At 39.1% G+C, this 18,066-nt stretch overlaps 2 protein-coding genes across 2 annotated transcripts in view; one reads left to right on the top strand and one right to left on the bottom strand.

Moving 5' to 3' along the window:
• LOC107045520 overlaps positions 1 to 1,395 on the bottom strand; it is a 3,775-nt gene extending 2,380 nt beyond the window's left edge. Inside the window, exon 1 of the mRNA XM_015267822.1 lies at positions 97 to 1,395. Coding sequence (XP_015123308.1) covers positions 97 to 1,395 — 1,299 coding nt within the window. The remainder of the gene's footprint in view (positions 1 to 96) is intronic.
• Positions 1,396 to 4,089: 2,694 nt separating this feature from the next.
• LOC107045519 (zinc finger BED domain-containing protein 1-like) lies at positions 4,090 to 5,484 on the top strand. The gene has a single exon (XM_015267821.1). It carries the CDS (start codon positions 4,090 to 4,092, stop codon positions 5,482 to 5,484), a length of 1,395 nt encoding a protein of 464 aa, XP_015123307.1.
• Positions 5,485 to 18,066: the final 12,582 nt, after the last annotated feature.

The raw sequence follows: 18,066 nt of genomic DNA, 5'->3' as shown, positions 1-18,066 counted from the left end.
TTGACATCTTTTCGTTGAGAAACACTTCGTCTTTCGGTGAGGTCCCAGACAGATGAAGCAGAGGCCATTGCTTATGACCACGCTGTTCCTCTTTACTGGAGGCAACTCCCTGAATTTCTGGCACTCGGAGATAAAATGTTTTTCCTTACACATGGCACAACAGTTTCTCGGAAGAAGCCTCTCAGCGTTGCTGTCTTGTTGAGTAGCTGCTGCGTAAGAGCTCTTCTTCTTCTTCAGTGATTTCCTGTCGGCGATGTTGGTTTCCTGTGTTGCATGAAGCTCTGATCCTGCGTTGATTCTTCTGCCGCAGGCTTCGACGAATCCGACGAATTCCTTCAGACTGGGAAAGTCTCTGGAGTCTCCCAGTTTCAATTCCCACTGCTTGAGGGTTTCTGCATCTAATGATCTCCTCAGCAGGTGGGCGATCATCTGTTCAATTAAGTTCGCATCTGAGAGACCGACTACCTCTCGTAGCTGGTCTAGCGACTCGACTGCTGCTGCTGTGTTGTGGTTGAGTTTCTCCTGAGTGGCCTTGGTGATTTTTGGTAGCTCCAGTATTCGATTGAACAGGTACTGAGCCACCAATCTTGGATCATCGTATTTCGCCTTGAGCTTTTGCCAAGCCTTTTCATAATTCTGGTCGTTGATGTCCAATGTCGATATGAGAGTAGCTGGAGGTCCTCTGAGGCTGCTTTTGAGCCTAATCAACTTCTCCACTGGTGCGATTGTTGATTTGCTACCGACCAGCGAGGTGAAGAGATCTCTGAATTCCTTACACTGGGATGGGGTGCCGTCGAAAGCCTTCAAATCCAGACGTTTGAGCTTGTCTGGGTGTTCTTGGCCTGGTGAATTGCTTGCTGGTTGAGTTTTCTTCGACAGCCGACCTTTCAGCTTACTGATGAGCTTTATACTTTGCTCCTTTGTGGCAGCTGTCGGTTCGAAGATTCCTTCAGTCAAGTAGGAATGATCGTGAGGGAGATATTCGATTACGCCTTCCTGCTGTGAGTGAAACTCTGCCCAGTAGGTCTCAAGGATTTCTTTCTGTTCATCCAGCTCTTCCACGGTGACGTCCTCGTCATTTATGATCGTGGTGGTGAGCTCCTTATAAATGTGGGTGATGCTCTCCACTCTGAACTTTAGCTGCCTCAGTAAAATCTCTTGATGCACAGTGAGACCTGCAGCGGGTTTCAGCCCTATCACCTCCGAGTATCTCGTCTTGATGTGCTGAATTCGTTGAGTACTCGGGATGTTGGCTTCGTCTTCAGTCTCGCTGATTACAACTTTCGGAATTGTTGATGGTGAAGGTTTTTTCTTCGTTGGTTGTGCCGCTGCGCCTCTAGCATCTTGCTGATTATCTACGGCTTGTTTTTCAATTTCGGTATCTGGATCAGACATGATCATGTAATTGAAAGTCTACTTGCCTGAGAATTCCTTGTTGAGTGGCTTCGGATGTCGGTGATGTATCGACTGTCGATGCGTTACCAACCATTGACGTACTGTCGATGCGTTACCGACCGTAGACGTTTGCGTTGTGTTGGTAAGGCGTCGCTTGGGAGGCCGCCTGTTGCTGAGCGCACTGGCCCAGCGTTGAGGTCCTTCGGCAGTACTCGTAAATCCCGAACTCTCACGAACCTTTTCACCACTTTGAGACGCTGATGTTTACACTTCGGATTACCGCCAAGAGAAAACAATAGCACAAATACTCTTTGTCCGTTGAGACTCTATCCGTTGACCGACTCGTGTAGACCCCGAAAGTTCGTTACACGAGGCGTCTTTTTAAATTCACCCGAATCCGATCACATTGATTACTCCCAAATCCGGCTCGAAGGACCAATGTTTGGTGAGGAACTAGATTTAGGGTGGATTGGGAGGTTAGAAGATCGTCGGTGTGAAATAATTGTTGAGAGTCTTGACCTAATATGAACGTTAATTTATTCTCGGGTTCAAACCACGCTTTGTCAAATTTACAAAACACCTTGTCACTAGTTGATCGTACTGAGTTAATTTAATTGTCTATAGTTTTTGCACTGTTGAGTCACTGGTTAAATGGCCAATAAATAACGTGATTTTCTTTTTACTGAATTTCTATCGCCGAGCTAATAGACGTTAATGTACTGGACGTGTCTACACTCTGCGCGTTACTCAAATACGGAGTTGAACTCTAATCAAAACGGATTATATGGCCGATCGTTTTATACTGACTCGCGTTAATTTACGGTGACTCTACTAGACCTGAGCGTTGACCCGGAAAAGACCGATGATTTTCGTAATTGGCCGAGCTGATCGACCTTGGTCTTGGAGAGCTTGGGTTACGTTTCAAACAGACCTTTTTTGTAGCTCTCATTATTCCCTACAAAAAAGGTCTTTACAAAAATTTTGCTATCTCTCATGGATTCCTAGATATTTCTCAAAAACTGATCTGTTCTGCAGGAAAATCCACTAACAAAGTCAATTTCACTTAAACTTTAGTTTTTGATGAATATTTCGAGATCTAATAGAGATATCGAAATTTTCGTAAAGACCTTGTTTGAAATTCAGCTATTCAAACTAGTCAAACGGTCACCGGGCTCAACGAAAATCTCGAGAAACTTCGGGACCCTTCGGGATCACAGTCAACTACGAAGAAAATTCCCGAAAAAGTCAGTAGTATCGCTCTAGCCACCGAGAGAGTCACTCTAATCACAGTACTGTATCGCCGTAACCGCTCAATCGAGTACATCACCGGAGTACATCAACGCGATACATTTGAGTCTAGCGCTCCGTACAACGTCTCTATTTAATTCAATTCTACTATCAATTAATTCCGAGTTACCTATCAATTATTTTGAGTCAATCATCAAGTTCAATATCGAGAGAATCTCAAGTGCAGTGCATTTTTAAATCATCATTTAATTGACTTTGTCGAGCAACTCAATAGTGTAACATTATTTAATTTATCAAGACGCGTGGGTTATTCCACAATAAAGTACATCAACAGTGTGGTTTTATAATTCCGCGTGTTTTAATTTTCCACCTCCTTCCACAATTCCACTTTTCCCCGACCGGCATCTCAATTTAGCTTCAATCTCAAATAGACCTTTTCTGTAGAGCAGTATGACAGCTACGGAAAATGTTTCTATGAAAATAACCCTATTCCCCCTAGAATCCGAGATATCCACCAAAGACCGAAAATCACCCGTAAAGCCACTCTTTCTCACTAAAACAGAAATGTCAGAATTTAAAATTGTTCTCTTCATCTATGGATTTACTTTTTGATAAATATCTCTAGTCTAATTGACATGACGGAATTAGGTGGAATAGCGCTTGCATTCATTTGTATTTACTCTTCATTCATTTATCTATGCAGCAATCACAAGAGTGGGAAAAAGAAGAGAAGTTGTATCAAGGAATACTTCAAAAAAGTGGGTCCATCATCAAGTCGTTGCCTTTTTTGCAATGAAATTGTGAAAAATCAGGGGAATACTACTAATTTATGGAATCATGTCGAACGTAACCACCCAACACATTTTGAAAAGATCACAACTTCTGCAGCTTCTCATAGTCCACACGATTCTGGTAAACAAAAGAAAAGGAAGGTGATGTCTCCAGTTCATGCTCCCATTAAATCAACAGTTAAAAAGGTATAATGGAAAAGAATTATCCATTTTAAAGATGATGAACCCAATCGATTTTGCCCCGTGCTTCCGAGAACGATTTCGAAGGTAAAACCGTGAAAAACTATGTTTTCCGTAGAAGTATAGATCAAAATCAATTGGGTTCATCATTTTTCCCACTTTTTAATCTAACAACGATATATATGGTTCTAGATGAAAAACCGCAGAATTGACGAGACGTTCAATAAATTGAATTCTTTATCAGGTGAGTGGCCATCTGTTCAATATATTTATCCCATAAAAGAGCGCAATCATTGAGCAAATTTGATTTCCAGAAGGCGGGTCGATGGCAACCCAATTGACAAATGCGATACTGTATTATATTGCTAAAGATCATCGGCCATTATCTTCAGTTGAGGATGAAGGATTCTTGAATTTGATGCGTGTTGCTCAACCAAATTACAAAGTCCCTAGCCGAAGGACGATGACAAGGTTAATGGAACTTAAATATAAGGAATTCACTGAGAAACTGAAGAGTGACCTGGCATCAGTGGATTCTCACGTATTAACTTGTGATTGTTGCAGCGACTGCAAAAATCAAAGCTACTTAGGGATTACAGATCACTACCTATCTCCAGATGTGGCTCTGCAGTCAGCGATTTTGGGAGTCTATCCACTTGACGAGCGCCATTCGGGGGACTATTTGGGTCAGAAACTCACGGATGCTTTGGAGACATACGATGTAAAATTATCGGATGTAACCGCCGTTGTCACCGACGGAGGAACGAACATGATCAAAGCGGTGCAAGATACGGTCGGTTTATCGCGTCATGTGATTTGTGTTGCCCATAGTTCAGCGCATGTCGTCCCTGATGCGCTGAAACCCATGGAAACTCTTCCAAACATTATTGATGGTGCAAGAGAGATCGTCAAAGCAGTCCGTCGGAGTGTCGTGTTAACTGACCACCTGAAGAAGCAGCAAAAAAGAGAAGGTGCTAGCGATGGAAACTTGCTAGTTCTGCTGATGGACACTCCCACAAGGTGGAATTCCACGTATGAAATGCTCAGATGTTTTGTCGATATGAAATCATTCGTAGCCACCACTCTCCTGGAATCGAATACAAGGCTAGAACTCCCTCGACGTGATGAAATGGAGATGTTGGATGAGGCAACCCAACTCATGAAACCCCTCAGGGATGCAATTATTGAACTCTCAGGTCAGAAATACGCCACTGGAGGCACAGTAATCCCAGTGACGCGTTGTGTCAAAACAACTCTTGAGAAAATGACTCCAATCACAGTAACTGGGCAACAGTTGCAGGAGGCGCTGTTGAAAGCCTTGGACAAGCGTTTTCGCAACATTGAAGATAATGAGGTGTTGGCAATTTCGACAATTCTGGACCCTCGATTCAAAAGAGTCCACTTTGAATCAGCTTTGTCAGCCGCTACTGTTATTGGTAAAATTGATCGATTCATGAAGGCCGAAGCCAGGAAGGATCGGTCGAAACCACGACAAGTGAAAGAACCTGAGTTAGGGGCGGAGCCCAGTCTCTGGGACTATCACGAGGAATTGGTAACTAACAAAGTGCTGTCTGCCGATGTCAGTTCAGCAGCTTTTCACGCAGAGTTAACCCAGTACATCAGTCAAGGGGTAATCCTAAGAGACAACGATCCAATCCAATACTGGAAAAGTGTTGGGCAAGGCTTTCCACTGTTGTCAAAAGTCGCGATGAAGTTTTGTAATGTGGTAGGGTCATCCGTACCTTCGGAGCGTCTTTTTTCCACAGCTGGCAATGTTGTCACCGATTCTCGTAATCGACTGACGGGTGAGCATGTTAACATGCTGGTTTTTTTGGGATGTGTACCTCAACATTATTGGGATTTGGTTTAATTATTCATCTCGTTCTACTTTAAAAAAAACAGCTTTGGCCTCGTGCAGCTATTCATATTTTGTTAATGAATGTTGAATAATTTTATGAAGAGAATATATGTTCTTGCGATGTCATGCCGGAAATGACAATCTGTTTTTTTCCCATTCATAATCTATGAGAATGATAAAATGTTCTAAATAAAGTTTCTTATATTATTTCATCTCCCCTTCAGCACAGCTTTTCACTTCCTTCCTTCTCGACTCCTTCTGGCCCTTCCTGGCCCCCTTATGGCTTCAACACTTTCACCCTCGAATGTACAATTATCCTGAGAGCTAATTTGATTTTTTTTTCCAAAATGCTACACAAGGAGAGCTCATGAGGGGAAATGGAACCAGATAAATGACTGTTGCAACTCGTGAAGGATCCATGATACGTACGACCATTTAACAATGTCGTGGTCAACATCCTAATTTTATACCTACCATCAACTTATCCGACTCTTGATAAGAAACAAAATCAATATACATACATATATTTATAGAAAAGTCTATTTATTACAAAGCAAAACTAAATATAAACGAAACATTGAATGATTTGCGTAGCGAAGTGTTAATAAGACAATTAAGTTAATAGGTGAGTTTTCGAGGAATATCGCTGAATCTCAAGAAGATCGCGCCATTTTCGTGAAGATCTTTTTCGTAGTTCTCATTCCGCTCTAGAAAGAAGATCTTTGAAAAAAATCCGCTACCTCTCTCTAATTCAGGGATATTACTCGAAAACTTTACTAGGGGACAAGTTAACTTGGTGCCATTCACCACTCCGCTACTGATTTGGACGATTCTAACATTAATGTGAAAAATATTCAATTTTTCTTCATTTTTTAAAATTAAAAATCGATTCACCAATTTTTTCCGATTTTTTTCACGGAAATCGATTTTTTAAAGATCGATTCTTCTTGAAAATCGATTCTCCAGGATCGATTCTTTTTTAGAGAATCGCCCATCACTAATTACAAGTCATAAAATTGATTTCCTTCGTGATTTACGCATTGCTCCCAGAAACTAATTTTTCGGAGCAAAGAAATCACTGATTTGATGAATAATGGAGCACAAAAACATCAATAACAATTCCTTCGGTGAAAATATCGGTAATGATATTCGGTATGTCCCGGATTTGTCCCTAAAATTTCAGTTGAAAAAAAAAACGTTTTCGAGTACACGGAAAAAAGGAAACGGTGATTTCTTCGAGATCTACACTAAGGGGTATGCCTTAGATGACAAAAACCGGCGTTTTCACTGCGAAAATCAGTGGAAAATGTAAATTTTCATAGTGAAGGTGTCAGAAACTCAGTAAAAAATGTCAATGTTTCACAGTAAAGTTATCAATTTTATCAGTGAAATCGTCGGTTTTTGCAATCCGTCATCGAATTCAGGTTGATTGTACTCATTTTAAAGCTTTTTCGATTAGCTCCAAATGTTTGGGAAGAGAAATTCGATCCATAATGATTGAATTCAATTGTCTCACATTGTTCTCAAACAATCAAAATTCAAATGAAAACAGTGAAATTTTTTGAAAAATCACAATCGGCGAGAAAAAATTTTCATCACTCTGCAAATTTTATGAGAACTTGGTCTTATGATCTTCTTCTCAGAAAAAAAATCATCCAGACAATCGGGAACAAAGAAGAAAGGAAATTAATTTTTTAAATAAAAAAAATTCCGTCTTTGGAAGATCTTCGGAAAATTTTTTGGAAGATATTTCGAAAGATTATTTGCAAGATCTTTTCTGTGTCGCAGAAAGATTATTCGGAAGATGAAAATTTGTCTTCGGAAAATCTTTCAAATATAATGCGAAAGATCTTTGGAAGATAAAAATTTGTCTTCGAAATATCTTCCAAAAATAATATAAAAAGATCTTTGAAAGATCATTAAAGATGTTTTTTACAGCTCTAAAATTTGGGTCTTATTCTGGACCTGACCGCATTTTGGCGTAATTTTCGGCCCGATTATTTTTTGTCATATTTCGCGGTTGACAATTTTTTAGCCTGACCATTTTGGGCTCAACTATTTTGAGCCCAAAAATTTAAGGCCAGGCTATTTTTGGCTTGACCATTTTGGGCCCAAGCATTTCGGGCTTAATTTATCGAGTGACCATTTTGCACAATTTGGGTCTCACAATTTTGGAGCTAACCCTCTTAGACCCGACCATTTTTGAGCCCGGAAATTTTTGGCCCGTCCATTTTTAGACTGATCATTTTTGACCCAACTATTTTTGATCCGACCATTTTGGCCGGCTCATTTTTTGACCGCACATTTTTGTGCGGTCATATTTGGCCCAGCAGCTTTGGCCCGACCATTTTGGGCTCGACAATTCTCGGACCGACCTTTTTGGTCCGACCATTTTTGGGACCGCTCATTTTTGGCCCGGTCAGTTTTAGGTCGATCATTTTTGGGCCAACCATTTTCGGGCCGACCATGTTTCACTCGACCATTTTCATGTCCGACCACTTTTGGAACCGCTCATTTTTGGGTCCGACCATTTTTGGAACCGTTCATTTTTGGGCCTGACTATTTTTGGGACTGATCTTTTTGGCCCGGTCATTTTTGGATCGATCATTTTTGGGCCAACCATTTTCGGGCCGACCATTTTTTGACTCAACCATTTTCATGTCAGACCACTTTTGGGCCCGACCATTTTGGACCGCTGATTTTTGGGACCGACCATCTTTGGTAAGAGCATTTGGACCCAGCCATTTTGGGTTCAACCGTTTTTAGCCTGCGCATTTTGGGATCTACTGTTTTCGATCTGACCATGTTTCATTAAGTCATCGTGTAAAAAAGATTTTCCATGAAAAAACGGAAAACCGGAAATATCTTTACATTTTGACTGAACGTGTATGTATATTTCGATTGATCTAGATAGAAGCCATCAAGGCGAGTATTTTGAAAAAAAAATTAATCGGCGTAGTAGATTTCGAGATATTGATGAAAAAAGAAATTTAAAGAAGTTGATATTTCTCAGGAACTACTGGACCGATCGGGCAGAAACTCCACACCAAAGTGAAGTTTAATCACAGCTACCTGACCATTTTGAGCCTCATCTTTACCTCACCATTTTGCGGATCATTTTGGGCTGCATTTTTGGCTTCCATTAATTTTGGGTCTCATAATTGAATTGGCCTTTTTTGGATCTCACTAATGCTCGGGAATTTTCTACCTTATGAATCGAACATCTCATTAGGGCTTCAAGGGTTGCGGGCCGAATACATGAAAAGAAGTAAAGCTCAAAATTGATGTCCTCGAAGAACCTCAAAAACGAGACGAAGTTATGATCGCGGTTTATGAGGGGAATACTCTAGTCATAATACGATCGGAGTTGAGGGCATGAAGACAATCGGTTGAGGATTGGGAAGTAGTTGATTATTCCTTCAAATTTTAAAATTGGTTTACCACAATAATAATTATGATATCCCACAAGCGAAAATAGTTGTGCATGGCTTTCTTCCCCAAGAAAAAATAGACGATTATTAGGGAGATGATTTGACTGATTAGAGAATGCCACTGTATCTGGCACTGCAAGTTCGTGACCGGTTCGAGCGAGGAGCATAACCTTCATCGTTCACATAATCACTTCAGCCTGAACTGTTCATTGTCTTTCAAATCTGTCGCATACAGCTCATAGTGCGCTTACTGGCTACTTACGACTAGCTTGCGAGAAAATGCACCGTTCGGACTCAAGTTTATGATCTCGATGTCTTTCGAATATTCAATATTTGATTACATTTTTATAAGATTTTCTATTGTAAACATGTGGAATTAGAGCAGATGAGAGCCGTTGGCGCTCCAAAATCAAAGGTGTAAAACGTTATATAAATTCCGCTTTTCACTTATATACTCGATTATTTGAAAAAAAGCAACAAACAGTTTATTTAGAAAAAAAGTGTTGGAACATTTTTTTTGTCTCAAACAATTGCTTCAACAAACATAGAAAACAAAATCGGTAAACAAGAAATTTTAAAGGAAAACATGATATTTAAATGTAAATTTTGTCAATAAGTTTCTTCTATCTTACTCCAGTTTCCTCGCGATCGATCTTAAAATCTCCTTCTGTAATTGTCTCCGTACATGTTCCCGTATCTGTCCCCGGACTCATCCCTGTCCCTGTGCATATGCATGTATCGGTCCCCATATTCATCCCTGTATCTGTCCCTGTACCTCTCTCCGTACCGATCGTTGTACCTGGCAGCGTATCTGTTTCGATGCATGTCTTCCTGCATGTCTCCATACCTCTGTCCATAACCATTCCCATAACTGTCTCCGTAACCTGTCCCATCCCAGTACCTGTTTCTGGTGACGTGCCTGTTTCCGTTCCTGTAACAGTTAGAGTCTCTGTACCTGTCTTCTTCCCTGTGCCTGCCCCCGTCCTTGTATCTGTTTATGTGTTAAGAAATATATAAAATTAGGCCATATTATAGGTATATATTTTGTACATTTTTCGACGAGGGTATACCTGGTATCCCTAAAAAAACAAAAACACATGTTTTTGTAAAAAAAAACGCGCCAAGAAAAAGTTTTGTTTGGTTGTTACTGGGAAGTAGAAATTTTTGAAAAATACAAAGAAATGAAAAAGAAAGCCAAGTCAACAATGTCGAATAAACGAAAATAATGCACAATCAGATTTCTATCAGAGAAATAGTTTCAAATCGAATGAGGATTTAAAAAAAAATCTTGATGAAATAAAAAATTAGTAGAAGGAGGACCAACGTCCTTGGCGCGGATCAGAAGATGAACAATTAGATTGATACTAGACAATGAGTTGAAAAACTCCGCGCCAAGAACGTTGGTCCTCCTACTAATTTTTTAGTATGTTTCAATGGGTTGAATAGAGCGCATTGTATCGGGTGATGAGCCTTTACGACCCGGATCGTAAAGGCCCATCCTCTCTGCTTGACTAAGTCCGTTCGACGCAACACAAAGTGGGGATAACGCTACTGGAAAAGGGAAGAGCACGCTAGAATTTGAAAATTTTAACGTAATTGATGGACGTCCCCACCTATTATTGGCGTTTCCGCTTCTCTGATCAACACTCATACTTCTATTCCTGATGTCGCATTGACTAACATTCTCCGTACGATTTGCATCATTCATGTTTTCATCATCCTCACATCCCTCTGGTCTTTCCATATTGGTGTCATTGTCTCCTTTTGAAGCGCTCATAATTTTATCTATGAATTCAATGGTTGGGATCAACAATAGTGGGGTGTTTGGATTAATTCATGTGTCTGGTTGAATGTGTGAAAGGCAGTGGGCGTTTATGGAACATTTCATGCATACACGATTTCCAAATTCTTGAAACATTTTCGCTAAATCACCCCTATTCCTCCCTCTCGCACAGAAAATGAAGAATTTCATCCTAGACTTTCCCGACTCGCAAAATCATAAAAAGCTTTCTCCTACGCTATAATCTCAGTCCCGACTCATCGACGGGTATTAGGTGTACTAATCCTTCATACCTAACTGACATCCCTCCAATAATCCTTCGCTCATCACATGACGTCACCCCGGACCAAAAACTGGATTAAATTTGCGCGAAAATTGCCTTCCACCAAACCAATCCCTTGTCTGATTTCGCAACCAATCGCAATATTACTTTCAACACCCTCGTTAAAAGCTCGGACATCCGCAATACTCATCAGCGCTCCTATTCAAATATTCAACATTGTCCAGTACCTGAGCCTGAAGTACCATAACCATCAATGTAGCCATGACCTACAGTAACAGTGCCCATAACGACGCACTGGCAGACACGTCAGGTTCGCCGAGCGCTACCAGGCCGGATTATACAAAATCATCCCGGATTTCAGACCTGCCCTGATTAAAAAAAACCAAGGGAAGACTCACTTCGGAAATCGTGGCACCACTCCATGATGAAATTAATTCGAAATCACATGAAATCATCCAAATCATTGAGATCATCGAAATCACGAAACCACATGATTTGTACTCTGAAGTCATTTACAGTCAGCTAAATCAATAGAAGTTATTGGAGACAATACCCGAAATGCATAATAACAATCGTACGAGTAATTTCGAGTTTTTAGTTTAAGAGTCTAGGCATAATGAAAGCGAATACCAACATTAATATATTGTTGTGATTGTATTGTATATTGTAAGGGCGGAAAGTCATGTTTTTCCTTTCTGAGGTGCACATATTATTTTCCATCATACCTACACGGAAAGTTCGATTTTCCTTCCCAAATGACGGAAAGTGGCTTATTCCATTCCTCGAATTTCTGTTGTTTCTGACTCCCTTCATTTACGAAGAAAAATCTAACTTAACCGTATAATTATGACGGAAAATATCGTGTGTACCTAGAAAGGAGAATACTTTCCGCTCAAGGGTGGAAAGTTGTTCGCGAGGGAGGAAAGAACTGACAATCAACCTAACAATCGACCCCGATAACTGCCGAAGCTGGTACCTACTGAAGCTGGTAAAATGATAGAAAATATTCAATTATTTAATCACTCTTAGCGACACTTATTAACAAACCATAACTAACAATTCGTGAACTATTCATGAATACGGTTGACAGTTTATGAGTTTCGTTAGGGGCAACTGATTCCTTCTATCAGGGTACCTACCGAATGTTGATAAGTGTGAGTGGGATTGAATGTGACTGTAGAAATAGGTCTGTACGCATCTGTGTTTAAGTTCCTCACCGTAATTTGTAGTAGGGGGCGCTTTGCTCGTGGATACGCTTGCATTATAGTTTGGAGTGGATCTAGTGCTTTTAGACATGGACTGGGGTGGCGAATGTATTTCAATCTCCATGACCCTTGATGCTCTACACAGTAAAGAATTTTGAGTGAATTTCAAATCTGAGTCCACCACTAAAAGAAGTGGAAACGAGTCCACATTGTTTTTCGGTGTGAATGCACAGAGTATATTAAGGTTGTTGTCGCGAGAGAGCCACACTAGAAATTTTTCACACTTTAGGCTGGTATCTGGCTAAACCAAGAACCCGTGTTGAAACAAAAACTTTTGCTGATGTACAGTTCGACTCGGCTCACGCATACATGAATGTACTATACATGAATCCGTGCGCATTTAGCTAACTCCAGATGGTGTCGATGGTGGCAACCACGCGCAGTGTGACTCTCTGTTCGCATGACTCCTAACCTGGCAGAATTCGTGGTTTGTTTTATTGAGTATGTGCCACGTCTCGGTCACTGAACTCACTTATCCCGCCCATTGGGGGCAAAAAACTATGAAAAAATGTCATGTTTTTCAGTAGATTGATTCACCATTTCTACACTGTTTTTTTTTTTAAATGAAAAATGTCGAGTTATTATTTTTTTTTATCGAAACCGATGACACTGCATTTAACAACGTGTAAAATTAAAAAAAAATGTATCTCGAGTATGATATGGTCAATTGCAATTATAATGGGCTCATTTTACAGCCAATTCGAAGAGCGGTATTCTATGAAAATTGAAAAAAAAAATGTCGAAAAAAAGTTACACGACAACAACATTAATACGGATTTTTTTTACTCTGTATCTTCTTTGTCATCTCCGACATCTCTGTCGTCTACGTCATCTCCCTTATCTCTGCCATTTTCGTCATCTCCACCATTATGACTTATTTTTTGTACTTCTTGGGCTTCATCTATCACTTCTTTTTGGACTTTATCTTCTTCATTACTTTTTTCGGTGTCGACATTAATACCCTTTCGGACTTTTTGAGGCTTAACTCCGGCAGCATTGTTTGTTCGCCAACATAGCTAATTCATGATCCGTTTGTATACGGGGAAACTGAGTTGTTTTCTTGGAATCAAAAGACTGTTAGCTGCATCTAGGAATGGAAATATCGAGTCCTCAAACTATACAACATGTATATGTTCATTTAAAAAAAAGTAGAGTAGCCTATCCGTCAGAAGACATGTGACCGTAACTTTAAGTATTATTCGTCTTTTTAATTTTGCATTTATACTGATTCCATTGGTAGTAAGCTTCCGAATAGATCCGTAAAAATTTCGTTTTTAATTAAAAAAAAATTATTTCTATTGAACTTTATAATTAGACAAGAAGATGAAAATTCTGTTTCGTAGTGTTCTGCAATGGGTTGAATAATAAAAACAAAACAAATTTCAGCTCATGTAAGACGAGAATTTCCTGGCATCTTGAATTTGTTGTAAAAAATTAATATTCTGTACCAAATTACAATAAATTTTTAATTAATACTTCTTTCTTTCAATTCTATGCTCAAGCTCTTCTTCCATTTCCATCAACCATGCATATAATGTACTCATTCGGAAACTTATTGAATAAGCTTCAAAATGAAACATGATATGTTCATTTCTGACGGTTTATGATTGACTTAGGAGTTTTTTTTACGAAAATTGAATTTTCGTCATATCTGCACGGAAAGTTCGATTTTCCTCCCCAAATGATGGGGGGAAAGTGGATTATTCCATTCTTCGGATTGCTGTTGTTTTTGACGATCCTCGGAATGACGTAACCCACGTTCCTCCCTGAATTTACTAAGAAAAATCGAACTATAGTGTGCAGATATGACGAAAAATAGTATGTGTACCTGGTACACAATATACTAATTTTATGTTTCACTTGAAATATTGACTTTAGTTGGATTTTTTGATACTGCTAAATGGACTAAACAGGGATATTTATACATTATTTTGAACAGCATTTATTCCTCTGCAAAATCGTGCATGATGATACTGATTCAATTAATTAATTTTTTACGTTATGTCACACTATGAAAAGGACAGTTTTCATCGATTATCAAGGCTTCAGACTTGACCAGAGGGGATATATATATCAATTTGAATGGCTCACCGAGATCTTCAAATTGATACCCTATATTATCTATTCTGTCCACTAGATAAATTGTTATAAGTGATAATGTTTTGATTTTAGCATGTTACGTTTTGAAAATTTCCATTTCGATTTCCTTCAAGTTAAGCTCTAAGTTGTTTGATTATGACCAATTTTCAATGACTTAATAATTTTTCATTCAAACAATTGAATTTTATTATTATTACTATTATTATTATTATTATTATTATTGTTATTATTATTATTATCAATTTTCTACAACCTGAAAACTCATCATTAAGTCTAGTTTGTGAGTTTGTTCCTTATTGAACCGATAGGACGCTTCCAACTTACACCTTACAGTCTTGAAAATTTCCCTCGGAATCGAAGATTTTCCCCCATTGCCTTGTGGTGTCTTCCCTATTAAATCATCACCCATAATTTTGACCATCAATTCTTGGACAAAAAGGTTCGGCTGGTCTAAGTATTTTCGGACCATCTCGCGCATTATTATTTTGTCAATCCAAATATCGGAATTGGGAAAAATTTCCACCTGTGGAAACAATTTGAATTGATCATGCTACTGAAGCTGATTTGAAGCTGTAGAAGAGACCGGGCTAAAGTGGAACGCGGGACAAAGTGAAACGGTAACAAAAGAACATTATTGACAGTTACAGGGGAAAATTAAAATGGATCAGGAGAGTGTGAACTCGTTAACCCTTAAGCCTTAAGTGGTCGTAGCTCTCCATGGAAAAGTGCAAAATTATGAAATTTTGCGGTCAAACATGGGGATTTTCAGCGAGTCGAGTTTTCAGAAGATTTTAATAATTCATCGATGTAAGTCTGGACCGCAAAAAAAATGTTAATGTGTTCTGGATGTGTTCCTATTTTAAAATAGAAATACAAATTTGTATAGATTTTGATAAAAAGAAAAAAACAAAACACGGCGGAGATTTCCTCATTATGCGACCACTTAAAGGTTAAGGATATCCAAGTACTTCGTTCAAGTTAGCAACTTTTTTCAAAATTTCAGCTTTGTTGAAAATTTTGCCATCCCCATACTTTTTTGGATTTTTCATAGTTGAATACATTTTTTCGGGAATTTCTTCAATGAAAATTGTAAGTAATATTTTATTCAATTTCACACTTGACTCCAGTTGGTCTAACCTCCAATGATCATACGGCAATATTGCACCTGTGTTCCATATAACATTGTAAATTCGGTCCGAGTAGTCACTTTGAGTGGACCGTTGCCAGAGTCAGGAACGCGCGGATTCAAACTACCCAATATGGCCGTCGTACCAATCAAGAAGCTTTTAATTTGATTGTTTGCAATTATCTATCCGGAAACTTATGTTTTTTAATGTTGCAAAATAAACTAGAGAGTATAATGAACAAAGTCATATGCGGTTATGTGTACGAACAAAAGCTTTAAGACTATGAACTAGTAGATTGAAGGTAAAAGTATACAGCTCCTGTGGACGAAATGTGTTAAATTTCATTGTTTTTTAACTCGTTTTCTTGGAAAAATGTTCGGAAAGTAAGGGATTTCCCCCAGAAAAAATTGCCTGAACTACTTGGATATCCTCAAGTGGGCGCAGCTCTCTCCCGAAGGTAGTTATTCGCATGGTAAGAGAAAAAAAAAATGTATTCCACGTTTACAGCTAATTTTGAACTTTCGATGAATAAGAAATGGGGGTTATGGAAGCGGAATAGTTGCCAAATAATCTAAGAATTCGATTTGAAAAAGTCAAAAATTATGAAATTTTGAGGTTAAACATGGGGATTTTCAGCGAGTCGAGTTTTCAAAAGATTTTAATAATTCATTGATGTAAATCTGGACCGAAAAAAAAGATGTTAATGTGTTCTACATATTTGAGAGTAGGAATACAAATTTTTATGGATTTTTCATTCGCGAAGTTTTTGTGTGACGAGAAAAAAATAAAATACGGCGGGAATTCTCTCATTATGCGACCACTTAAGCGTTAATGAGGTTCTTGACAATCACATCTTAATCAGAATCTTGTATCCGTAATTTGACCTATTGTTTTCTGTACCTCTCCTACTTGACTTTCAAGAACCTTTGATTGTTCTCATCTCTCTCTCATTCGATCTTGATCCTTGAGGTGGAAATTCGTTATCGTTTCACTTTACATCAAATTTCATTTTTCCCCATCGTTTTACTGTGCCCCCGCGTTTCACTTTATTCCGGTCTCCTACATTGAACTAATTTAAAATATACATCCGCGCCACGAATGCGGCATGGAGGAAGCAAATCGTAGTCAGGATCTTCCTCGTCTTTTTTTCATCTCTTTGTCGTTTGTTTCTTCTCTGGAATTATAAGTTGTGTAATAAATTAATAAGTGTAGATTTTTTTACGGTACTCCTATGTACAACGTGATTAAAATGATATTCCAAGTATGATTATAGCTGGGCTCGGCACAGTCCTGAACGGTCATGGAATGGCCATCGAAATCAGCTAGCATTTTATAGGTGGCCACAGCCATATTATGGGGCTACTAGCTATAGCCAGCAACAAGAGGACCGATTTTGTTGGTCATTCGACCTATATATTCTGACCCTCATTTTCCAGCATACGATATAGTCAATGCGATTTTACTGACGTTTGGCAGACTTCTCTGGAGAATATTATTCTATTAGTACGGTTTGACCCTTAATTTTAAGAACATGGTTCAATTAGTGCAATTTTAATCTCAATTTGACCCTTCGTTTCCAAAACTACGTGTGATTCTGTGGAATTTGACCCTCAGTTTGACCACCACCTTTAACCTTCAGTGGCTTCACCTCTCATTTGAACTCAGTTGAACTCTGAAGACAAGTGGTTCTATACAATCCCCCCAGCCCGACCCGCGAACTCTGACTCTCATTTATTTGATCAGTGCGATTCTCGCAATAAATTGGACCTATTTTCACGCAGAACATCATTCTATTATTAGTTTGACCAACAGTTTAATCCTCCTTTTAGAGAGAACAGTTTGATCAGTGTAATTATAACCTCAATTTTATCCTTCGCTTTCAGTACTAAGATTCATTTAAATTAATTTGACGTGCAGTTTAATGCACATATTCCACGAAGGGTTTTAACCTCGAATTGATCTTAATTGAATTCTGAAAATTACAAGAAGGTATGTACAATTTGACCCTCAATTCGACCTTTCCTTCTTTGCCCCCACCCACAGCCAGTAGCTACGCGATATGACAGTAGAACATTCCAAATGCCAGCGGATTTCCACGGCCGATCATATGTCAGTTGGCTCTATTTGATTAAAAAGATAAAATTTTCTTTTTATTTTTATTTTTTGTCATAACGGCTGGAGGCAGCGCTACGTGTCCGTGAATCATTGCCTTACGGCTGGAATGACAAAATCTAATTTTTTGAGAATTCACTTGGTTTTCTCGTGAATATGGCTTAGACATTGGCTTATTTCACGTCACGCTTCAACAGGCCATAGCCTGCAATCGCCATTTACCGGTCGTCGATAACGACATGATGTTAAACCTAGCGGGAGTTTCCAGACCATTCAGGGCAGCGATTGCGAACATTGCGTTTGTGCGTAAAACACGTCACGATTTTCTACGGTATGTGCATCACATATTTTGCCACCTCTGTACGTACGGCACGCGGAAAACTCCTCTCTCTTCGCTTTGCCCTTGTAGCACGCGGAAAACTCGTATGCTTTGCGCGGAGGACACGCGAGTGTGTCACAGCCATTAAAAAATGCGATTCCGAGGATGTGTCGTAAC

Source organism: Diachasma alloeum, unplaced genomic scaffold, assembly GCF_001412515.2.
Source record: "Diachasma alloeum isolate Michigan unplaced genomic scaffold, Dall2.0 Dall_scaffold_00968, whole genome shotgun sequence".
In the NCBI taxonomy this organism is placed as follows: Eukaryota; Metazoa; Arthropoda; class Insecta; order Hymenoptera; family Braconidae; genus Diachasma; species Diachasma alloeum.
The sequence above is the reverse complement of the archived record's forward strand: the minus strand, read 5'-3'. Positions and strand labels throughout refer to the sequence as shown.

Excerpts from the sequence above, each read along its gene's own strand:
- LOC107045519 (XM_015267821.1), top strand. The coding sequence starts at position 4,090 with ATGGAACTTAAATATAAGGAATTCACTGAGAAACTGAAGAGTGACCTG.